The 26,348-nt window shown below is 44.2% G+C and overlaps 1 protein-coding gene across 1 annotated transcript in view; it reads left to right on the top strand.

Annotated features, from left to right (window-relative positions):
• LOC124718676 (C3 and PZP-like alpha-2-macroglobulin domain-containing protein 8) overlaps nucleotides 1-24,789 on the top strand; it is an 852,528-nt gene extending 827,739 nt beyond the window's left edge. Inside the window, exons 27-28 of the mRNA XM_047244301.1 lie at nucleotides 5,784-6,209; nucleotides 19,951-24,789. Of these exons, the coding sequence (XP_047100257.1) occupies nucleotides 5,784-6,209; nucleotides 19,951-20,216 (692 nt within the window). The 3' untranslated portion in view covers nucleotides 20,217-24,789. The remainder of the gene's footprint in view (nucleotides 1-5,783; nucleotides 6,210-19,950) is intronic.
• Nucleotides 24,790-26,348: the final 1,559 nt, after the last annotated feature.

Consider the following 26,348-nt stretch of genomic DNA (forward strand, 5'->3'; position numbering starts at 1 on the left):
CTATACCGCAAAATATATCTGGAAATTAATCGATGTCAGAATCCTGTTCTGGATGCACTTGCAACTGAAGTTTCAACAGAAATGGCAAGTATTTCATTTCTAACTTTCGAATGGTTCAAATGGCTCCAAGCACTATGGGATTTAACTCCTGAGGTCATCAGTCCACTAGACTTAGAACTACTTAAACCTAACATAAGGAGATCACACACATCCATGCCCGAGGCAGGATTCGAACCTGCGACCGCAGCAGCCGGGTGTTTCCGGACTGAAGCGCCTAGAATCGGCTCGAACATTCGATGCCTGAACTCTCAGCAATTCCTTCTTGAGCATAATCTGTGCCACGCCCACGTTCGTCTGCATTATCTTCCGAGAAATCAGTGTCACTTTCTTCAAATTCACGAGACAAACCGAGGAAATCTAAACATCGATCAATCTGCACCTCGTATGTTTTGACGCAACAGACTGTATGCACGGCAGAACTAGGCCGGCGAGAAGACAAGAAGAAGGGAAGATTTATACACGTTTCTTGTGCATGCCCACCACATAGCTATCAGTACTTGACCTAGGATCTCTAATGAGAAACCGAGTAGGGCGGGAACTGACTAATCAGTGGCAGAGTTACACACAGGACCCGAAGTGATACAACAGTATCGATACTTTAAACATAACCTAGAAGTGATGGAATCTTGAGTGCACGTGCTGCCACAGTGGTGTTTCAGATATAACGAAACTCAAAAATATCATCAAAAAGTAACTGAAATAGGTTGCGATTACAGTATTCTATCTACCGGGTGGTTATAATTAATCTTTCCCTATTTAATACGTTGTCCGCCATTCGTGGTCTCGCGGTAGCGTTCTCGCTTCCCGAGCACGGCGTCCCGGGTTCGATTCCCGGCGGGGTCTGGGATTTTCACCTGCCTCGAGATGACTGGGTGTTTTTGTGTCGTCTTCATCATCGACATTCATCGCCATGACGGTCGGAGGATGGCAACGGCAAACCATCTCCATTAGGCCCTTGCCTATTACTGCGGTGCGGGTCTCCAGCATCAACCTCCTACGCTCTGTAAAGAAGCATGGGACTTCATTTCCATTTCATTTAATACGTTATAACACGGAAACTAACTACCATTCGAGTACCAATGTCCAGAGTATGGGGTGCACTATTTTCATGCATCATAGCGCCACCGTCTAGTTCCAACTCTGGCCACCAGGTGCCGTGATCAGTCATCGTGATTTAGAGAGCCTGTATACAGAGAGAGTGGCCATAGGTGAAGTTGCCCGTGATTGGTTGATTAGCTTTGGCAGAAAAATGGCGCCAATCGTCTCTCGCGCTTCCTGTGTTAGCCGTCCTTTTGAGTTGAGGTTCAAAGAACTTTTGGAAACGATTAAAAGGTATATGAATTATTCAGAGACTTGTTATGGCTTGTACATGCATGCTCGATTTAGTTGTATACGAGTTGAAATAATGAAGCGTTTTGTGATGAAGTAAACACGTTAGTAATTGTACAGTATTGTTTTTGACATCTGTAATTCGTTCTGCAGACGTTCGTAAACGACGCCAGGTTGTGCTGCATTTGGTTGTGCCAATAGAGGCGAAGGTGGATTTTGCGTGTTAGCATTTCCACGCAATGAAGAAAGACGAGAGCAGTGGGCAGTCGCAGTCCACAGGGCTGACATAAATCAAACAGGAGCCTTGTGGAAACCAACCAAGTACTCTCATCTATGCGAAGGAAGTCGTTTTTGCTTTTTACTACATATAAAACAACTTGCAATGTACATAGTTAAATTTGAAAACAGACCTGTAAATTGGCTGTGTGAAGAATTATTGTAGCACATTACTCTTATAAACATAAAATTAAAATGGGGTTGTGTATCTAATATGTAAGAATATTGCTAAGCTGCAGACGTCATAATTAAATCCTTCAGTGTCATAAGGTTTTTTAACAGTACTGTATTGAAGATTTCCACGAGTGTCATTTGATTTCTAGGCCACTGTTAGTAATTCCAGATAATCTCATTGTAGTATTATAACTATTTCATTAATGCTGTTAGGGCAGGAAGTTTCCCAGATTTCTGTCTTCATTTTGTCGTGGTTGGTGAAACATTATTCGTAGTAAATAATTGGAGGTACTCCTGAAGACAGTTTTTAATAGGCCTACTTACTGTGCGGTAGAAGCGATAGGGTAGTTTATTTGGTCGTTATTACAGTAGCCTACATTTAACATTACCTGATTTTTGTAATCTTTTTCGTTTGATATCTACGAGAGGTATTCAGTATAACGTGACAAGAAGTACTACAATGTCTCACACTCTTTGCATGTCACAAGTAAACAACTGCTTACGACTTTCATTCATTTGACGTACTACAGGTACGTTAAATCTTTAGCGTTAAGTACCTCCGATACAAAACAAATGCTATACGCTATATTTTTCTTTTACGTTATTTTCATTGCAATATGTCTAGTAAACGAACTTTAAAGGAGATAAATGCAAGTAACGAATAATTTTTACAGCCAATGTATCAAATTTTCCTGTGCTGTACGTAGTAGGCTACTATGAATATATTATTCTTATAAACAAAGGCATTTAACGAATGATTTCGCCATATTGTCTTGTGCTTTTGATTCGGTAAGTGTGTACTCCACTACCGGCCATTCAAAAGTCCCGCCCGCAGTTTGGCAGAAAAATGGCCGCCATATCGTCCAGTTGGCCACTCTCTCCCTACACACGCCCTCTATCGTGATTCATAGTCTCACACACATTACCAGCAGCAATGGACTTGTCGACGTGTCAACATGAGCTTGGACAATAGGAGTGGGGTGAATGGTGAACCTCCATTATGAAAACTAGAGTAATGCTGAATATGCACTTCGAGAGTATCGCCGGCTGAAAGGATTACAATTCAACTGGAGAACTGGGCGTCGCTGCGTTAAGAGGTAGACTACTGGTTGCACAACAGGTGGCTGATCAAATTGCTGTTGCTATGGCAGACAACGGTGCGTGCAATTCCCGATCAAATGGCAGTGTATGTACTGTGTCACGACATCCTGGCAGATTAAAACGGTGTGCCAGACCGAGACTCGAACTCAGAACCTTTGCCTTTCGCGGGCAAGTGCTCTACCGACTGAGCTACACAAGCACGACTCACGCCCCATCCTCACAGCTTTAATTCCACCAGTGGAGTTAACTCGGGACCTTTTCCTTTTGTGGGCAAGTGCTCTACCGACTGAGCTACCCAAGCACGACTCACGCCCCGTCATCACAGCTTTAACTCCGCCAGCGGAATTAACTCCGGACCTTTGCCTTTCGTGGGCAAGTGTTCTACCGACTGAGCTACCCAAGCACGACTCACGCCCCGTCCTCACAGCTTTATCTCCGCCAGCGGAATTAACTCGGGACCTTTGCCTTTCGTGGGCAAGTGCTCTACCGACTGAGCTACCCAAGCACGACTCACGTCCCCTCCTCCCAGCTTTAACTCCACCAGCGGAATTAACTCGGGACCTTTGCCTTTCGTGGGCAAGTGCTCTACCGACTGAGCTACCCAAGCACGACTCACGTCCCCTCCTCCCAGCTTTAACTCCACCAGCGGAATTAACTCGGGACCTTTGCCTTTCGTGGGCAAGTGTTCTACCGACTGAGCTACCCAAGCACGACTCACGCCCCGTCCTCACAGCTTTAACTCCGCCAGCGGAATTAACTCAGGACCTTTGTCTTTCGTGGGCAAGTGTTCTACAGACTGAGCTACCCAAGCACGACTCACGCCCCATCCTCACAGCTTAAATTCCGCCAGTGAACTCGGGTCCTTTGCCTTTTGTGGGCAAGTGCTCTACCAACTGAGCTACCCAAGCACGACTCACGCCCCGTCCTCACAGCTTTAACTCCGCCAGCGGAACTAACTCGGGACCTTTGCCTTTCGTGGGCAAGTGTTCTACCGACTGAGCTACCCAAGCACGACTCACGCCCCGTCCTCACAGCTTTAACTCCGCCAGCGGAATTAACTTGGGACCTTTGCCTTTCGCGGGCAAGTGCTCTACCGACTGAGCTACCCAAGCACGACTCACGGCCCATCCTCACAGCTTTAATTCTGCCAGTGGAGTTAACTCGGGACCTTTGTCTTTTGCGGGCAAGTGCCCTACCAACTGAGCTACCCAAGCATGACTCACGCTGTCGGAATTAAAACTGTGAGGACGGCGCGTGAGTCGTGCTTGGGTAGGTCAGTTGGTAGAGCACTTGCCCGCGAAAGGCAAAGGTCCTGAGTTCGAGTCTTGGTCCGGCACACAGTTTTAATCTGCCAGGAAGTTTCATATCAGTGCACACTCCGCTGTTGAGTGAAAATTTCATTCTGTATCACGACAGTTGAACATCCCGTATGGAAGGTGCTTCTAACCATTCTCAAAAGGTATCCGTACATGATCCCTACCGTACAGCAGCTTGCACCACAGGACGCACAATGACTTGTTTTCACTCTCCACTTTCTCGCAAGGATTCGAGTTGACGGGAGCTAGCCCTTAACCATCCTATAGACAGACGAAGCTAATTTTTCTCTGACGGGTGAGGTGAACACACATAGTTGCCGAGTGTGGGATCTTCACCTCCAGTCAACGTGCATGAAGTTCCACTGTACGGTGAACATCCCAGCATATGAAGTGGCTTCACGGCTACGTTCATCATTGACCCATTCTTTTTTGAACAGGTTGGCGCTCAAGGACCAACGACGTGCAGTGTGACTATCCAGCGTTACTGCGATATGCTTCGCCAGTATAGCATACGCGCCCTACAGGAGAGAGCCGCAGTGAACTCAACAGTTTTCATGGGGCCCCACCGCACATCGCTCGTTAAGTTCATTTGCTTCTCCAAAAAACGTTTGGAAACGATCAAATTATCAGCCGATCGTTTCCAAACGCTTGGTCGGCACTATCACCTGATCTCACTCCCTGTGATTTCTGGCTGTGGGCCTACCTGAAGGACAGGATTTACCAGGGGAACAGTCAAAAAGTGCTGATTTAAAGTGCGGCCTGTCAAGAGAGCCAGCATACCTACAGACATGCTTCGTTCTGCTGTGCAGAATGCAGTCCTGTGCTTTCAGACTCTTCTGGACACTGATCGGCGCCATATTGAGTACCTTTTGTAGCAGCAATATTACCGGTATATAATGATATAATGTACCGTAGCAGCACATTAAAAGTGTTTCAATTTAATTGATTCTGCGCTATTTCTCTTCCGCATGTCCTTGACATTAACACTATCAAGTTTGGTACTCGTACAGTAATTAGTTTCTGTGTTATGGCGTGTTAAATATGTAAAGGTTAATTATAACCACGCGTTACCACTGCATACTTACTGCGCAAGATATCCATGTGGGACATGGTGGATGCTGCAAATGAAGTGATGGGAAAGCGACTGATTACATACTTCCGTACGAGTCATTCCTTCTCGTATGTCGTCTTCCCAATGAGGAACCATCTTTGTCACGGTACATCGTTCTTTGAACGACATCACATTCCGCTATCACTTCTCACTCTTCTCTTCCGAACCTCATTCTTAGTTGTTCACATTCTTGTTCAGTGCTGCATACCATCACTTTAGTCTTTCTGTTGATTATTCTCGTACGATATTGGTCGCCGAAAGTACTTTCCACTGTGCTACGGCCCTTTCTAGATCGTATTTCGTCATTCTGCTTTGTGACCACAGCAGTTTCATCTTCATATCGTGGCATGTCCATTATTTTTTATCCTCACCAGTCACGGTGTACAAAAGTTGTATGAATTTTTCGACGGTTGTAGGTGGAGTCCAGATGGGGTCCAACTTCTCCGAGGTCTGCGAGTGCGGGCAGGAGTGCCCGCACGACCCGGTCGAGCCGCAGCCTTCGCCAGAGACGCCAGTCACCACCACCACGACCACAGCCACGGCGACGGCGTCGGCGGCCTCCAACGCCGCGGGCGGTCACGACCAGAGACCGGACACGACCACGAGGTCCCTGTCCACGCCCACATCACGACCCACCAGCACGTCTGACGAGCCTGGGGGAGGTGACGTCACCAACAGTGGCGCGGGGGCGGTGACGAAGACGACGTCGACGCCCACGACCACGACCGAGGAGCCGGAGTCCGTCAACATCATCATCACGGATGACAACGCCGAGCTGGAGAGCCAGAAGGAGCGCCCGGCAGGAAAGAGACACGGCCCATCCTCCAAGAGCGAGAGTCCAGGTCAGCTGCCTTCATCTGGGTCCATACCCTGCATTCGAACGGGTCATTAGAAGTATATACTGGGTGTTCATAATGAAGGTGGAGCTACTGTCAGAGGTCCGATGTGGGCTGTAATTATCGTATGGCAGGAACACATCGCGCAGCTATTGAACCATAGGCCGGCCGCAGTGGCCGTGCGGTTCTAGACGCTACAGTCTGGAACCGAGCGACCGCTACGGTCGCAGGTTCGAATCCTGCCTCGGGCATGGATGTGTGTGATGTCCTTAGGTTAGTTAGGTTTAATTAGTTCTAAGTTCTAGGCGACTGATGACCTCAGAAGTTACGTCCCATAGTGCTCAGAGCCATTTGAACCATATTGAACTATATGAAATAACAACTAGCTCTTTATTCACATGAACTGTTGACTGCTATTGACAAGGGATTTCAGATTGATTCCGTATTTCTGGATATCCGGAAGGCTTTTGACACTGTACCTCACAAGAGGCTCATAGTGAAATTGCGTGCTCAGGGAATATCGTCTCAGTTATGTGACTGGATTTGTAATTTCCTGTCAGAGAGGTCACAGTTCGTAGTTCATCGACTAAAACAGAAGTGATTTCTGGCGGTCCTCAAGGTACTGTTATAGGCCCTCTGCTGTTCCTTATCTATATAAACGATTTGGGAGACAATCTGAGCAGCCGTCTTACGTTGTTTGCACATGACGCTGTCGTTTATCGACTAATGAAATCGTCAGAAGATCAAAGTAAACCGCAAACCGATTTAGAAAAGATATCTGAATGGTGAGAAAAGTAGCAATTGACCCTAAATAACGAAAAGTGTGAGGTCATCCACTTGGTGCTAAAAGGAATTCGTTAAACTACGGTTAAAGTACTAAAGGAGTTTTGCTATTTGGGGAGCAAAATAACTGATGATGGTCGAAGTACAGAGGATATAAAATGTAGACTGGCAATGGCAAGGAAAGCGTTTCTGAAGAAGAGAAATTTGTTAACACCGAGTATAGATTTAAGTGTCAGGAAGTCGTTTCTGGAACTATTTGTATGAAGTGTAGCCATGTATGGAAGTGAAACATGGACGATAAATAGTTTGGACAAGAAGAGAATACAAACTTTAGAAATGTGGTGCTACAGAAGAATGCTGAAGATTAGGTGGGTAGACCACGTAACTAATGAGGAGGTATTGAATAGGATTGGGGAGAAGAGAAGTTTGTGGCACAACTTGACTAGAAGAAGGGATCGGTTGGTAGGACATGTCCTGAGGCATCAAGGGATCACAAATTTAGCATTGGAGGGCAGCGTGGAGGGAAAAAATCGTAGAGGGAGACCAAGAGATGAATACACTAAGCAGATTCAGAAGGATGTAGGTTGCAGTAGGTACTGGGGAATGAAGCAGCTTGCACAGGATAGATTAGCATGGAGAGCTGCATCAAACCAGTCTCAGGACTGAAGACCACAACAACAAACAACAACGGTTACACGATAAATCAGTCAAATCTAAAAGCCGTAAATTCAACTAAATACCTAGGTATTACAATTACGAACAACTTAAATTGGAAAGAACGCGCAGAAAATGTTGTGGGGAAGGCTAACCAAAGACTGCGTTTTATTGGCGGGACACTTAGAAAATGTAACAGACCTACTAAGGAGACTGCCTACATTACGCTTGTTCATCCTCTTTTAGAATACTGCTGCGCGGTGTGGGATCCTTAGCAGGTAGGACTGACGGAGTACATCGAAAAAGTTCAAAGAAAGGCAGCACGTTTTGTATTATCGCGAAATATGGGAGAGAGTGTCATAGAAATGATACAGGATTTGGGCTGAAAATCATTAAAAGAAAGGCGTTTTTTGTTGCGACGGAATCTTCTCCTCCGAATGCGAAAATATTTTGTTGACACCGACCTACATAGGAAGGAACGACCACCACGATAAAATAACAGTAATCAGAGCTCGTACAGAAAGATATAGGTGTTCATTCTTTCCACGCGCTATACGAGATTGGAATAATAGAGAATTGTGAAGGTGGTTCGATGAACCCTCTCCCAGGGATTTGAATGTGATTTGCAGAGTATCCATGTAGATGTAGATGTAAAGTCGTCTCAACTTCTGAACGGCTTGCGTTAGAACGTTAAAAGTGCACAGTTGCCAACGGGGCCTTAGGGCAATTAGTATGATTTGGTTTAGCGACGAAGCCCACTTTCATTTAGATGGTCCGCAGCTCGTGGTCTTGCGGTAGTGTTCTGGCTTCCCGCGCACGGGGTCCCGGGTTCGATTGTTGTGTTGCCTTCATCATTCATCCCCATTACGGTCGGAGGAAGGCAATGGCAAACCACCTCCACTACGACCTTGCCTAGTCGGCGGAGCACCATTCTCTACGCTCCTCACAGTATGGGACCTTATAATAATTTGCATGGGTTCCCCAATAAGCGAAATTGGCGCATTTGAGGGAATGAGAATCCGCTTATTTCGCTATCGAGAAGTCTCTTCACCCTCAACGGTGATTGTGGTGTGCAATGTCCAGTCACGGAACAGTTGGTGCCATATCCCTTGATGGCACAGTGACTACAGAATGGTAGGTGAATGTTTTGGAAGATGATTTCATCCCAATTACCCAAAGTGACCCTGATTTCGACAATATGTGCCTCTCGACCCAATCGAAGCAGGAGAGTGTGTGATTTCTTTGGGGAGCACTAAGGGGACCGCGTTGTGGCTCTGGGGTACCCAAAGGCCACTGGCCTTGGCCTCGATTGGCCGCCATATTCTCCAGATCTGAATAGGTGCGATTCTCTCTTGTGGGGTTATATTAAAAACAAGGTGAACAGCAATAACCTCAAAACCATCGCTGAGCTGCAAACAGCCGTTCAGGAGGTCATCGAGAGCATCGATGTTCCGACACTTCAGGCGGTGATGCAGAATTTCGCCAATGATGGCAGGCATGTCGAACCTAAATCTGAATATCTATAGTGACGTTTACACGCTGAAGAAAGTGTTTTCAGGCCTTGGTTTGTAACTAATTTACGTTTTTTTTTCATGTAGTTCAATAATTGTTGCTCTGTATATACAATGGTGGGAAAAAAACAAAAAACCAAGAATGATTTGTGCGACATAAACGAAAGATCTTAGACCTGTTTCTATATCTGAAATATCACGTATATTCCAGTTTCGCGCCAGTAAATAACAGCAGTGCAAATCAGGTTAGCTTTAAATAAACACTGTTTTTGTCAAGAGCGTTATTTACCTTTGAGATTCCACGTGGTGAGTTGATGTTAGTCAAGAATGCCGTGAAGCGGACAAAGATGCAATTATCAACACCTTACTGAGTTTGAACCATGTCGTGAAAACGGACTACGAGAAGCTGGATGTTACTTCTGCGATACTGCAGAGAGACTATCTAGGAATTTAGCCGTTGTACATTATATATGGCAGCGATGGTTACTTCACTACTGGCCATTAAAATTGCTACACCACGAACATGACGTGCTACAGACGCGAAATATAATCGACAGGAAGAAGATGCTGTAATATGCTAATGATTAGCTTTTCAGAGCATTCACAAAAGGTTGGTGCCGGTGGCGACACCTACAACGTGCTGACATGAGGAAAGTTTACAACCGATTTCTCATACACAAACAGCAGTTGACCGGCGTTGCTTGGTGAAACGTTGTTGTGATGCCTCGTGTAAGGAGGAGAAATGCGTACCATCACGTTTCCGACTTTGATAAAGGTTGAATTGTAGCCCATCCCGATTACGGTTTATCGTATCGCGACATTGCTGTTCGCGTTGGTCGAGATCCAATGACTGTTAGCAGAGTATGGAATCGGTAGGTTCAGAAGGGTAATACGGAACGCCGTGCTGGATCCCAACGGCGTCGTATCACTAGCAGTCGAGATAACAGGCATCTTATCCGCATGGCTGTAATGGATCGTGCAGCCACGTCTCGATCCCTGAGTCAACAGGTGGGACGTCTGCAAGACAACAACCATCTGCACGAACAGTTCGACGACGTTTGCAGCAGCACGGACTATCAGCTCGGAGACCGTGGCTACGGTTACCCTTGACGCTTCATCACAGACAGGAACGCCTGTGATGGTGTACTCAACGACGAACCTGGATGCACGAATGGCAAAACGTAATTTTTTCGGATCAATCCAGGTTCTGTTTACAGCATCATCATGGTCGCATCCGTGTTTGGCGACATCACGGTGAGCCCACATTGGAAGCGTGTATTCGTCATCACCATACTCGCGTATCAAAAAAATGGTTCAAATGGCTCTGAGCACTATGGGACTCAACTACTGAGGTCATTAGACCCCTAGAACTTAGAACTAGTTAAACCTAACTAACCTAAGAACATCACACACAGCCATGCCCGAGGCAAGATTCGAACCTGCGACCGTAGCGGTCTCGCGGTTCCAGACTGCAGCGCCTAGAACCGCACGGCCACTTTGGCAGGCCTGGCGTATCACTTGGCGTGATGGTATGGGTTGCTGTTGGTTACAGGTCACGGTCACCTCTTGTTCGCATTGACGGCACTTTGAACAGTGGGCGTTACATTTCTGATGTGTTACGACCCGTGGGTCTACCTTTCATTGGATCCCTGCGAAACCCTACATTTCAGCAGGATAATGTACGACCGCATCTTGCAAGTTCTGTACGGGCCTTTCTGGATACAGAAAATGTTCGAATGCTGCCCTGGCCAGCACATTGTCCAGATCCCTCACCAATTGAAAACGTCTGGCCAATGGTGGCAGAGCAACTGGCTCGTCACCATACGCCAGTCACTACTCTTGATGAACTGTGGTATCGTGTCGAAGCTGCATGGGCAGCTGTACCTGTACACGCCATCCAAGCTCTGTTTGACTCAATGCCCAGGTGTATCAAAGCCGTTATTACGGCCAGAGGTGGTTGTTCTGGATACTGATTTCTCAGGATCTATGCACCAAAATTGCGTGAAAATGTAATCACATGTCACTTCTAGTATATTTCTCCAATGAATACCCGTTTATCATCTGCGTTTCTTCTTGGTGTAGCAATTTTAATGGCCAGTAGTGTAGTTCAGTTTTCGCCACCAGGTGCAAATCTATCGCTGCGAATACAAGAAAAAAGTATAGAAATGTTTTTCATATGTAATGGACTAGGTACGAAACATGGGTAAAAAGGTCAAAAGTGGAAAAGTCATAATTTCGATTTGGTTACTAATTGCTGCTTACGCAGAGCATCGGAGAGATCGACAAGATGTTGAAGAGCGCCAGATTTGCGCCTGGTGGCCAAAATTGGAACTAATTTTTTTCCAGCGTAAATCGTCACAGCATTAACGCATTTGAATATCTACTACGTTTCAGTGCAGCGCGATAATTACAGCCCACTCTGGACCTCCTTGAGTAGCTGTACTATAATTATAGCTATCCAGCATTGAAAGCTTTTGGAAACATCCTATGGACTGGACTATTATGCTGTCTGACAGAAAAATGTGAAGCGCCCAGAAGGACAGGAGGATATTAAGTGAAAGAGTTTTGGAGAGGATCTCGTGCTATTTCAGTGGTTACAAAATAAATTAAATTTTACAAAGAACTTGACACTATGAGCCCACTTATCAGGATAACGTTGCACCCTGGTCTGGATACATGCTGTGGTTCGGTTTGGAAGGTTGTCATTGTCACCTCTCCTAAAGGAAAGTGGCCCACAGCTTTTCTAACTGGCCCCTGAGATCCAGGTTACTGGCATTGACACAGAGCTGACGACCAAGTTAATCCCACAAATATTGTATGGGGGACAGATCTGGTGATCGTGCTGGCTACAGGTGTATTTCAGCATTGAGCGGACAGTTCATAGAGACATGTAGCGTGTGTAGATGAGCGTTGTCATGCTGAAATATACTACTATGAGACTGTCGCGCGACAGGTAACACATGAGGAGGCAGGATGTCCATCACATACTGTTGTGCTGTCAGAGTTCCCTCAGCCATTATCAGGCTCGAAGGCATACCCGAAGGCTCCCCAGACCGAAACGCCAGGAGTAACGCCGCTGCGCCTCTCTGAAACATTGGGAGAATGAGATCTCTCACGAGGTCATCATCATATTCGCTGACGAGAACCGTGTTTCATGCCCTGAACACTGAGCGAGGTGGCGCAGTGGTTAGCGCAGTCGACGTGCATTCGGCAGAACGATGGCTCAAACCCATATCCGGACATCCTGATTTAGGTTTTCTGTTATTTCCCTAAATCACTTCAGGCAAATGCCGGGATGGTTCCTTTGAAAGGGCATGGCCGACTTCCTTTCCCATCATTTCCTAATCCGATGGGACCAGTGTCTTGACTGTTTGGTTCCCTGCCCCCAAATCAACTAACCAACCGTCCACCCAGATAGCTGAGTGATCAGCGTGACGGATTGCCGTCCCACGGGCCGCGTTCGATTCCCGGCTGGGTCGGAGATTTTCTCTCCGCTCAGGGACCGGGTATTGTATTATCTTCATCATTTCATCCCCAACCGGCGCGCAGGTCACCCAATGTGGCGTCGCATGTAACAAGACCTGCACCAAGGCAGCCGGACCTGCCCCGCTAGGGGCCTCCTGGCCAATGACGCCAAACGCTCATTTCCAACCAACCACCCATTACTGAACACAACGCAACTCCACTCATCACCAATCTATGATTCCTGCTCACAGCACAATGCACCCGCTCGTTTTGTGATGTTAATGGGAGGGTATACCTGGGATGCTAATTCCACAGTCAGCTGACCCTAGAGTCTGACCGATGGCACCATATGAAACAGGAGTTTCTGAGAGTCCATTACTTCTACTCGGATGGCAAGTGCAGATGTGAAGGGGTTAAGATGTGCTCGGTGCACAGCACGGTGATGCTTGCTTTTGGTGGTCAGATGTGGTCGATCGGAGCCTTATCGACTAGTATGCTTGCCCTCACATTCCCATGTCGTCCAAAATGAGGCCACTGTCACATCCGAAAGCCCCACAAATCTTATACTGCACGATTTGACCACCCGTCCGCGAGTCGCAATGTGGCCTCGTCCAAGATCTGTCAGGCGCTGACAACGCTGCCTCACACGAGTACGCGGCATCTCCATATCTTTCCGAGCGATCAACACAACATCCGACGCTTTTCATGACCCTTATATTTCATATGAGGCTGGTAACACCACTAAACAGGAACAACAATAATATGCTGTGGCCGGCCGCTGTGACCGAGCGATTCTAGGCGCTTCAGTCCGGAACCGTGCGACCGCTACGGTCGCTGGTTCGAATCCTGCGTCGGGCATGGATGTGTGTGGTGTCCTTAGGTTAGTTAGGTTTACGTAGTGGACTGATGACCTCAGATGTCGAGTCCCATAGTGCGTAGATCCATGTGAACAATGCACTGTGGTGTGTACGTGTATGAAGTTACACTGACATCCAGTCACGTGTTCTGAATGCTTCACTTTCTTTGTTAGGCAGTGTATTCACACCAAAAAACTACAATTTTCTCTCTTCATATGATGTTGTATCCAAAACCTGTGAAATGGAAGAGCTATATCACGTTTCCACTAGAAACAATGATACCACAAGTTTCTATATCTGAAAACTGCTAAGACATTCAGACAGTCTACTCGTTCTCGCAATGGTGTGTCTTATAAGTATCATGGAAATGAAATGAGCGTTTGGCGTCATTGGCCGGGAGGCCCCTTACGGGGCAGGTCCGGCCGCCTTCCTGCAGGTCTTATTACATTCGACGCCACATTGGGTGACCTGCACGTTGATGGGGATGAAATTATGAAGACAACACAACACCCAGTCCCTGAACGGAGAAAATCTCCGACCCAGCCGGGAATATAACCCGGACCCATAGGACGTCAATCCGTCACGCTGACCACTCAGCAACTGGGCCCCGGCCAGGGTGGCCTAGCGGTTCTAGGAGCTACAGTCTGGAATCGTGCGACCGCTACGGTCGCAGGCTCGAATCCTGGATGTGTGTGGTGTCCTTAGGTTAGTTAGATTTAAGTAGTTCTAAGTTCTAGAGGACTGATGACCTCAGAAGTTAAGTCCAATAGTGCTCAGAGCCATTTGAGCTATTGGGGCGGACATAAGTATCATGATCAAAGCCAAGAAGGTTTTAGTCGACAAATGTGCAATTAATTAATGTGAGTCGAAGTATGACCTTCGTGCATCAATACACAGATGCGAGCACCATTGTCAGTCTTCTGTCGTACAAACCCTGGGCCGGCCCCTTCCTATTTCGTCAACCACAAAGCTGTTGACGCGTCCGGCCATCCTGATTTAGGTTTTCCATGATTTCCCTAAATTGCTCCAGGCAAATGCCAGGATGGTTCTTTTCAAAGGGCACGGCCGACTTCCTTCCCTGTCCTTCCCTAATCTGATGAGACTGATGACATCACTGTCTGGTCTCCTTCCCCAAAGAACCCAACCCCAACAAAGCTGTTGAGGCACCGTGAGGAACAAGCCTGGCCGTTACTTTACACACAACGGGATCATGGAATGGATCCTTTCAAAAGTAATCACCACACGCTTTAAGACATTTATTCTACTGGGAGACGAGACGATTAATTCCTGTTTCATAGAAGGGGGTCGACCATTGACGGATGCGCAACTGCACCCACTTTTGCACATCCTCTTCCGACTGAAACTGTCGTCCACACATGTCTTTCTTCGGGTCGCCAAAGAAGTGAAAATCACACGCTGAAGGATCTGGGCTGTTCGGAGAGTGTCGCAGCGTTTCGCAACCAAATCGGCGAAGTTTAGCAGTGTGTGGGCAGACGTTATCGTGTAACAGGATAATTCCAACAGACAGAATTTCGAAAGCCCGAGGGCAAACGGCAAAGCCAACAGCCGGCCGCTGTGGCCGAGTGGTTCTAGGCGCTTCAGTCCGGAACCGTGCTGTTGCTACCGTCGCAGGTTCGAATCCTTCCTCGGGCATGGATATGTGTGATGTCCTTAGGTTAGTTAGGTTCAAGTAATGCTAAGTCTAGGGGACTGATGACCTCAGATGTTAAGTCCCATAGTGCTTAGAGCCATTTGAACCAAAGCCAACAGCGGAAATATCCCACATCTCCCGCGCCAAAGAACTCCAAAGCTCGTCACACAAGTTCTGGTAAGCTCATGATGATATCCGTCTTCGACTGCAGGGCCCCTCTGCTTGTCCAGTTCCTTGAGCATCGAACCACAAACAGTGGATACCCCAAGGAAGACACTTTGCAGGAACTGCGGGGTCCCATAAAGTAAAACGCTCAGCAATGCTGTCGAACGCGTTCATTCCGTTACACGATAATGACCGCACTCGCACTGCAATCCGACGAAGGCTTCGCTACGGCGTCTTGGTCTGATTTTCACATCTTCGTCGACCTGAAGAAAGACGTGCGTGTGTGTGGGTTTCAGTTGGACGAGGAAGTGCAGGAGTGAGTGGCTGTGGATCAGTCAGCAACATGCGTAATCGTATTGTTGGCCGGGAGGCCCCATGTGGGGAAGTTCGGCAGCCGTATTGCAAGTCCTCTTTAGTTGACGCCACTTCGGCGACTTGCGAGTCAATGATGATGAAATGATTATGAAAGACACACAACACACAGTCATCACGAGGCAGAGAAAATCCCTGGCCCCGCCGGGAATCGAACCTGGGACCCCGTGCGCGGGAAGCGAGAACGCTACCGCAAGACCACGAGCTGCGGACAGTCAGCAACAGATTGTGTTCTATGAAACTCCTCCACGTAGGGTAAATGTCTTAATGCGTATGGTGACTACGTTTGAATGGAACCATTTCATGGTCCCGTTATGGTAGGTGTTCGGTTTTCATTTGACTGTCCCTTACTCAACAAACGGTCCTAAGTGCATGTACAGCAGTAGCTGCTTCATGTTGAACCACACACTACCACACTTGTAGATACAACTGTTGTGGTATAAGGAGTACAACTTTGCTTCCGCCGTTTGCCGATAGCTGGCGACAACGGTAAGCAGCGGTCGAAAGAAACAGACGTCAGGCAGTTGGCTTGGACCTCGGTCAACATAACCTCATTCAAACATTAATCGATTTGTGTCTGCATCATAAAGTTGTTCTTGATTGAAAATGTCAGTTTACGAGCCCAATTCTCGTCATTTGCGGGAGGTGTTGCTGTTTTGTTTCAATATGAAGAAAACAGCGGCTGAGTCTCATCGAGTGCTCTCAAGTACGTATGGTAAGGACGCTATTAGTGAAATGATGTGTCGTGAGTGGTTTCAATGCTTCAAGAACGGTGACTTTTAACGTGGTAGACCGGCATAGTGGTGGAAGAGAATATTTTCGAAGATGCAGAATTGAAGACATTGCTGAGTGAAGACTCACATCAAACTCAAGAAGAATTGCCACGATTAGTGGCAGTGACACAGTAAGCCATTTCAAAACGTCTCAAGGCTATGGGCATGATTCAGAAAGAAGGAACTTGGGTCCCATGTGAGCTGAAACAAAGAGACGTTGAACGGCGTTTGTGTGTTTGTAAACAGTTGCTTCAGAGGCAAAAACGGAAGGGATTTCTGCATCGCATTGTGACCAGGGATGAAAAATGGAGTCATTACGATAACCCTAAACGCATGCCATACTTCCACGTCGACGGTCAAACCGAATATTCACGGCTCCAAGATCATGCTCTGCATTTTGTGGGACCAGCTCGGCGTCGTGTACTATGAGGTGTTAAAACCAAGTGAAACAATCACAGGTGCTCGGTATCGGACGCAATTAATGCGTTTCAGCAGAGCATTAAAAGACAAACGGCCGCAATACAGCGAGAGGTACGACAAAGTGATTTTGCAGCAAGACAACGCTCGACCCCACGTGCAAAAGAGGTCAAAACGTACTTGGAAACGCTAAAATGGGAAGTCCTACCCCACCCGCCGTATTCTCCAGACATTGCTCCCTCTATCACCAGTTTAGATCAATGGCGCACGGCCTGGTTGACCAACACTTCCGATTTCATGAAGAAGTCACACATTGGATCGATTCGTGTATCGCTTCAAAAGATGAACAACTTTTTCGACGCGGGATTCGTACACTGCCCGAAAGATGGGAGAAAGTAGTGGCCAGCGATGGAAAAAACTTTGAAACATACATATGTAACCAGTTTGTTTCATTAAGCCTCAAATGTTGGTTCAAAAGGTTCAAATGGCTCTGAGCACTATGCGACTCAACTTCTGAGGTCATCAGTCGCCTAGAACTTAGGATTAAACCTAACTAACCTAAGGACATCACACACATCCATGCCCGAGGCAGGATTCGAACCTGCGACCGTAGCGGTCGCTCCAATCCAGAGTGTAGCGCCTAGAACCGCACGGCCACTCCTTCCGGACCAAATGTTGGGGGAAAAACCGCGGAAGCAATGTTGTACACCTTGTACATTACATAATTATACTTGCAGCGTTCCGCTGAAAATGGTCATGTGGACCGACCCTGTCCGACGTGATAAAATTGTAACTCTAAGCAGCGAATGTTAACATTTTAATCACATAAAAATTAAGTCCATGAATTTTGTACAAGGTGCTGTGCAAAGAGTGTTTAAAACCATCAGAGTATCCCTAGTTGTTGTTTCCAACATGTGTCCATTTCGACTGAAGGAAAGTTTTTTCGGGTACATAGAGGTGCAACATCGCTTAAAAATGGAAGGGGTTCTCAATTATACCACATGTCATTCTCTTAGTACAGGATGACCACATGAAATCTCCCTGATTCTAAATGCAATCAAAAAAATATGAGGGTACATTGTGTACAGTAACTCAAAAGGTTTTGTTCAAAACATTTATACACTTCTACATGGGCTCATTTCGTAACCTGTAAAATGCCTAGACGGTACTCTAGCTCAACCTACGTGTGCACGAGCCTGTCGGGTGTGATGTAGGCTATTGCATCCACAGTTCTTCTGCAGAAATCCCCATGGCCATGTGCTGGTTAGGCATATGCAATGTCTTTCTCTTAACCCCACAGGAAGAAATCGAGATGGGTTAGGTTTGGAGATTGCTTTGACTACTTGGCTGGTCCATCTTGTCCTATGCATCGCTGTAGAAATATTCGGTCCAGCAAGTTAGAATTTGTAACCTCCATTGCATCCCCCTCTTGGAAGATCTCGTCTGGATCAAGGGAAGAAACCAAGGGACAGCAAGCTGCTCAAGGATTTCCGGATAAACGGTCCTGTTAATGTCTGTTCGGTGAATACAGCTGGTCCAATATGCTGTCTACCATCAGCTCACACCACACATTCACCTTTTTGCTGGCTATGGCTTATTCCGGAAAACTGTGGGGTATTCCGAACCTCAGATGCGAATGTTGTGAACCTTCCCATATATGTTGAAGGTTATTTCGTCTGAAAATATTATATTCCCTAACGATGACAGTCGTGGTTCTGCCTGTGACAGTTGTGGTTCTGCCTGTTCCAATTCAATAGCTCAACAGCAAATTCGTGGCGTCGTTGCAACTCGTTTCGTTTCTGTGCACACAAAATTTCAACTTTGTAAGCGTGCAAACGAAGTCGTTCCTGCAGAACCTTGTGAACATTTGAGCGAGGGATGTCTAGCTCTGGTGATGCTTGGTTAACTGACGTTGATGGTCTTGTTTGGAATGTCCCCATACCATTTATAGACATGTGCCTTTTCAGCCACAACTTGACTGCCTGTTAACACTTCCAGTATCTAGGAACTTGTCAGTTGGGAGGAGCACGCCACAGAACTGTAGAAACGCCTTAACAAATCTGTATTTGCAATTCGAGTGTTAGCAGACACAGGCGAAATAAAAATGAAAAAGCTTGCATATTTTGCCTACTTTGATTCCATAATGTCATATGGTATAATATTTTGGTGTAACTCTTCAAGTCAAACAAAAGTTTCCAGAGTCCAAAAGCGTGCAATACGTATTATTTGTGGAGTAAATTGACGGACGTCCTGTAGAAACCTCTTCAAAGAAATGGGTATACTAACTACTGCCTCTCAGTATATTTACTCCTTAATGAAATTTTTCCTAAATAATATATCTCTTTTTCCAACAAACAGCTCAGTTCATACATACAATACCAAGAACAAAAATGATCTGCACAAGGACTTTAAAAGCACTTACTTTAGTTCAAAAAGGGGTCCACTACTCAGGAACACTCACCTTCAATAATTTGCCAGCAAACATAAAAAATTTATGTTACAAATAAAGATCAGTTTAAAAGGGGCCTAAAAGACTTGTTAGTGGCCAACTCCTGCTACTCCATTGACGAATTATTTAATAGAAACAAATGATGTATTGTATATATTCATACTGTTAGTATTCTTATTTCAGCTTAAAAAAATTGACATGTTCCACATCCACGAGGATCCCCTCAGCACAGATCTATGGAACGAAAAGCTAATCTAATCTAATCTAATACCAAGTCTTAACGTATGATGAGCCCCTTAGAAAGTTCATGTCGGAAATATCTTTGGACACCAATGGTCGTTTTTGTTTCCTCATACCACTCTATACTGTGGACTCTCTCTTGAGATGTAGTCAGTTCTGGTAATTTTTTAGCACTTGAAACAAAACAAGAGGAATCGTTGACAAAAAAATCTTCACAACATTTTTCCAGTTGCTTCACCTCACGTCTTACACCACAAGTATCCATATACTACATGTCTGCATTGGAAATCAGATTTCATGTAGACACCCTGTATTATGAAAAAACACATGACTATTTCTTGTGTGTTCACTGCTCAGGCAGACTATGTCACAATATTGTAGTACTGTACTTCTTTGATGAATGCCCACAGATTCTGGGAGGGGTGTCAACATGGAGCGCCGCCCAGTGGACAGTTCAACGCCACTGCAGCAGGATCACCAGATGACACTGAAGGAGAGCCGTGGTCACGTGGGAGTCCAGCCTCCACCTCAATCTCAACCTCAACCTCAGCCTCAGCAGGAGGAGCGGCTGCTGGTGCTGGACCGCGATACACTGTGGGGAATGCTCCGGGAGGCGGTCCACGTCGAGCTCAACAGCAGCAACCTGCTGAGGCGCGCCGCCACTGAGGCAGACTGAGCTCGAGGTCGCGGTCACCGGCCAGCATCTGGCTAGGCTGCAGTGCGTGTACTGGACCTATCAGTAGGTCAGACTGTGGGGCTAGTCACCGAGTAGCCATCAGACAAGATCGTGACATCGGTCCTTGGTTTGTCACCAGACAGACTGAGTGGCCAGCCTCCAGTCTCCAAACCAGACTGTGGGCGTATCCCCAACCTGTCATGAAACTGACTAAGAGACCCATCACTGGTCACCAGCCAGACGCTGATCAGCCAGACAATCTTAGAGCCAGTCATCCAGCCTGCTGGATGTGCCATTGATGCTCCACAGAGTGTGTACTGTCGTGAGCCTGTCACAGTCACCAGCCAGACAATCTTTACCAAGCAGCAGCTGCTGGTTGCTCCTGCCAGTCACCCACATAGCGTGTATACTGACATTGGATCAAGCACTTCCTCCATTTAGTGGCACTCAATGAACATCATTGCAGAAGTCTCTTGCAATACAGAAAATGCCCCCAAAAAGGAAACCCTACTGCTGAGGACAAGGGCCATGATGGTATCAGCACAAATTATTCATTTGAACAACAAACTAGTAATCTGCGCTATCTAGGCTTCAAAAACTAATGAATCGTTTTGTAGAACAGTAAATGCTCCAAGAAAGTGAATCCTTTGTTCTTGGAATACCTATAACCAATGTCCTTGAGAGCGTAGATTGTTCAGTAATATAATAAAATTCTTTGTAAAATGGAGTTCGGTATTGATTCAGGCTGGGAAATTGTTCTCCTGAACCTCAGACCAGTCATTTGCACTGCATAGGCTTGAAACACTGATAAGTCATTTCACAGAACCAACAGAAAATACTCCAAAAAAGGGAACCCCTTGTTTTTTTGAAATGACTGCATTAAATTTTCATAACAACAAAAGTCATTCAGTAAAGGACTAAACACACCTACAGAGCGAACGTGTGGAGGAGTGCTGTGAAAATATTCATTGCAGTGAAAAATTATTCCCTTGAACCTGAGAATGGTCAGATTCTGTATCTAGGTCAGAATAACAGATTAGTCGTTTTCCAGCACAAAGTATACTTCAAAAACTACAACTTTCTTCATTTATGAAAGTGCAACTGATTCGTTCTGGGGATTTTTTGTAGTTTATCGCTTTCCCAACAGCCAACCCAGACAACTGCATCAAATTGTTCACATGTAAAATCAAGCAGCTCCTGTCTCTAAATACCACACACCATTGTTCTTGTAGACAAATAACGTTTAACCTGGGATATTGGAGGGAATCAACAAAAGGTTCGATGCACTGGACAATCATCGTGATGCTAGGCTGGATAGTTAAGGGCATTCACGTTCCACTGTGAAAGCTGTACTCTCCTAGGACCTGATCAACTGCCACATATACCCATCAACAAATTGCCCAGTCTGGAACAGCTGGAACACCATATAAACACTCGTTTTCATCACCCTAAATGCAGTCACCTGTTTGTTGCTTATGCTACCATAGTTTAACTTAAAGGTAGCATTCTAGCAGTAGGAGTTAAGTTCCCGCTATTTTCGTATGGTTTCGTTAAGTTAGGAATTTACAGTAGCTTTCACAATGAAAGAACGTGGGAGCAAGAATCACCTTCGATGTTAAAATTCTCAGTTATGTTTTTCTCTAATCTGAATCGACGGGCCTCAAAGTATGAAGCTTCATTTAGAGTGTTAAAGGAGATTATCAACATATGTTCAGGGCATCCTAGCTGTATACTTCCCGCGAAAAATATAAACAAAAATATGGTGCATAGCACTAAATATTTCGGAATTATGAGTACGAAGCGTAATTTTAATCGTATGTTTAGCAATAACATTATTGTTGGGTATCTGTTCTGCTCATACAGAAGAATAGATAAATGGCTGATTACATATCTTGTTTAATTAGTTCATAAAAAAATTCACACAATTTTTGGTAATAGTTCTCCTTCCTTATTTCCTTCTATGCGACATTTCCTTAAAATTCCATCTGCACCATCATTTTTCCTATGTACTCGTCCAAGAGTGCAGAATTTTGTGTGGAAGCGAAAAGCTAAAAAATAACGAAGCAAATATTTCTTGCCCCCTTTCTTCTTTCTGTCCTAGTTAGATATTATAAAAATTCTCATATTGCTCCCCAAACTTTCACAAACCAACTGATTTAACGTTTTTACACCACCACAGATATTCCAGCAATACCACTCATTCCACAAGCCTGCCAACGATGTTTAATTCGAGTTCTTTATTTACGCAGTTATTTGTGAATAAAGCACTGTAGAGGGATCAACACATTTCTTTATACATAATACTATCGCCATCGTCAGCTCAGTAATTTAGGGTAAATGATGATAATAATGACAGGAGTTTCTTATACGGCATCAGGCTGCAAAAGTTCAAAAATTTTATAAAGGTTTACTCAGCAAAACTTAGAATATGTAAAACAACATTCGGGGTAAAAATCAGTTACACCTGTGCATAACCGGGATATCAATTGTCAACTTAGTTGAATTTTTTTAATTTTTTTACAAAGATGCAAGTGTAAGCCGAGTGATGGTGTAAGTGCGAGGGGCATACTCTCCACTTTCATCCTCCTTTCATAAAATAAAAAACGCGAATTAAATGGACACACTTGCACATTCGTCAGATTAGCTATCCAGTCGGCAAGAAATGTTCATGTGGAGTTCACCTAAATTTGACAAGTATTCATTATATCTGCTTTATATCCATATCTGTACATCACCACATATAGTTTAGTATTAAATATTTTGAGGAAAAATATATGTAATACTAAAGTTAATGAAATATATATTTAATTCAGGCACAAAGATTATATCCTTCCGAAACATCATTTTAACTGTCAGACTCAAGCACCAGAAGCCGGTCAAAGTATCTTTAGCCACTGTCTGCATGGGCTGTCATAGTTCACAAATGTAACTTAAAATAATTACAACATTCACTCTTCGTATGTAAATATGTAAATAGTATAAAAGTAAGGTCAAACTACAGGTAGTAATCAGTTATCAGATTTGACCGAGACTGTAGAGATGTCAAAAGGTGGTTTGTGTCAATCCTTCGGTATCCTTCGTGATATTCATATAACTGAGCTGGATATCTGCTTCTTCCAAAATTTTGTCACTATGACGAAGCTCGTCAGTTACAGCTCCTATGGCGTTTTAAGAATCTTGGTTAAAAATATTCCTGCTTTGTTTAATGCTCTATGAAGTATGGCTCACTTTGGAACCATGAATTTCCCAATATTACCTGTTTGAGATCTACAAGTTCAACAGGGTCTCTTATACTCGACAGATGGAACGGTCAAATCTCTTTATCCTGTGCAGGTGTGAGATGTACCATCCGTATCCCAACATGATGCGAGTTACTGTGAATGGATGGTGTTTATTAAATCTCGTTTGAGTAAACCATAATTTTTATGAAATAATATATGCTACAACAGTCACCTGTTACTGATATTTTATTAGGACGACACGGTTTGGCAACATTTTGCCATCGTAAGGTGCGTTGACCGTTACTTTTACACTGTAATTAATATGAAATAAAGTTAGTTTCCTTTGTTGTGTGTGCTAGTGAAGTTACGCGTTGAAATGAGGGCTGTTCGGGAAGATAAATATGTTGCAGTTTGTATATTATGTGATAAGCATGGTTAGTCATTTTGTTAGTGCATTTACTTACATTTTTGTTGGTAATTTCATTGGCTGGCACACAGAGCACAGTAAAAAGTACTGAGCAACTTATCAATCATTTTTTTACATCAATCCAAAGAGTCTTAAAAGCTAAGATAAACCAGTTTCTATTGCTAATGGAATAGTATACGGTGAAGGTGAAACATTTACATCTAGATACATTTACGTCATGGCAAATATTTTGTGAGTGGTTGGCTAAGGCAATTTTTTTTTCTATGTGCCTAACAACGAAATTATAAACAGTAGTGTAAGTAAATAAAATAACAAAATGCACCTTATGATGGCAGCATACTGCCGAAACGCGTCGTGCTAATAAAATATTACTAACAAGTGACTGTTACAGTATATATTTATTTATAAAAATCTTAAAATGAGTCGCAGCCCTTAAATAACATCCATATAACATGGATAAATTTAAGAACCATTATTGTTTAGGGTTATGAAGATCGGATTTTGCACAATTTCGTCCTTTTATCAGTTGAAGGGAGACTGCTACATCTCTTTCCATTCCTAGAAGACCTTGTTCCTCAGCGTAGCGGTAAGCCAGTCTAGTATAATAAGCAAGAGCTGCTGTCTCAGCTAGCTTCAAAACTTACTCTACCAGCTCATTTTCTGTGATGCCAGAGTGTCATTTCATCCAAAGTAATTATACAAGTATATGTGGATACTCGTATTTTGATGCAATTTAAGTATATTAAATGCATGATGGTTAGTTTTTGAGTTCCATTCGTAATACTCTAATAAGTCAACATGGATAGACAAACCGACTATAACAGAAACCAGAAATCTTTGCAGTGACTGTCAACGTCGATTCAACGCCCGAGGAAATTAATATGAAAAAAAAAAACACAGTCAAGCATTTGAGTATTCAGGGGTCTCATCTATTTGCTAGCACGTCGTATCCTGCTCGTTGTATGTCTTGCTTTTTGAAATTTTTACTGATTATGTTAACATAGTCAGTGTCTTGTCAAAGACAGATACATACGTATTAGTAAAGTCAAAATTGTCACAAAAATATTGTCCAGCTTAACACTGGAAGTCACTTTAAATAACGACTTCATGTTCAACTACATTCGTCGCGAATTCTGAACACATTTCATTATTCGCCCATACATTGTTTGCAATGCAAAAGATTCAAGCGAGAAAGATATATTTTGCATTGCTATGTGAAATACCAGTTTCTTTTTTAGGTGTGTGAAATGTAAATGTTAACTGTAATTCGTCACGAATGAGCAAAAGTGAACGTGGAAGAAACCATAATATGCAGTTAGTTCAAGATACCCTTCTCAGAAATAAACTTACTAAAGACAGTACAAAGGTAATCTCTGTGGACTCTCATAGAAGTTACTAATGCAATAAGATGTGCAGACATGAGTTTTTCAACGAGAGTTTGCAATTTGCTTAAGGTTTTAACCAATATTTTTGCATATCAAAAACAAATTACCTTTAATCTTGTACATGTTGCATATGAGATGTTTGTTCTAATAAAAATTGAAAACTGTTTTAAGCATATTAAAAGAATTTGAAATGTTTGTGACTGAAAAGCATTATTGCAGAATATAAAACTGTGAAAGTACTATGAGTGCAAAAGATTTTATGTTTTTGCAGAGAAGTATTAAAAAAATTTTAAAGCCTGCTGATAAAAGAGACAGTGATTCTGCTCGTAAGCTGAAAAATCAAAACGACAAATCATTTGCTATTCCAAAACTCTTTACATAGAACAATGCTGACTTCTATTTTTTAAGCAACTGTACCATTTTGCACCCATAGCACATTATTTTGGAATTGTTATTGCATTATCAAGTACTGGTATCAAATCAGTCTTCATACCACGATTTATTGTGCTTCACAAAACTCGTTCTCATCCAGATATTCTGTCACATACGTAAATTCTATCACAGCACGTTCCTGTCTTTGTCGGCCATATTGTTTCCTGGTCACTGCCGTCCGCTCTGAGTTGAAGCAGAGATAATCGCAAAACAGAGAGATCAGTCAGCGATAATGTTACACATAATGCCTTCTGAGATCGAACTGAAGCGAAATGTATCTCTCTTTGATGCTGTACAGGGGTCATTGAAGGACTGATGAAACTGAATTGCTCACTAAGAGAAAGGGAGGTTTTCGTTTTAAAATAGCAAATGAAATTAGTATTGAACTCAGCGAACATGATTTTCACTCTTCTGTTTAACATCACTGTCAAAAGAGGCCATGATGTGTGATAAACATATGTAAACTAGTCATTTTTAAAGTTACGTCTGTTATTCTTTAGAATGTAATACAGGTGATGCTGAAGTTTTCCAGTAATATTTTCCCTTGCTTCAGTCTTAACAGAAAGTAGAAATTTGTTTAGCGAATGTTAGAAGGTAGCAAGTGTAGTGGTTATATATGATATAAGGTTAAAATTGACTTTAAGAACGTTATGATTGCACTCAGAAC

Source organism: Schistocerca piceifrons, chromosome 10 (genome assembly GCF_021461385.2).
Source record: "Schistocerca piceifrons isolate TAMUIC-IGC-003096 chromosome 10, iqSchPice1.1, whole genome shotgun sequence".
NCBI classification, from domain to species: Eukaryota; Metazoa; Arthropoda; class Insecta; order Orthoptera; family Acrididae; genus Schistocerca; species Schistocerca piceifrons.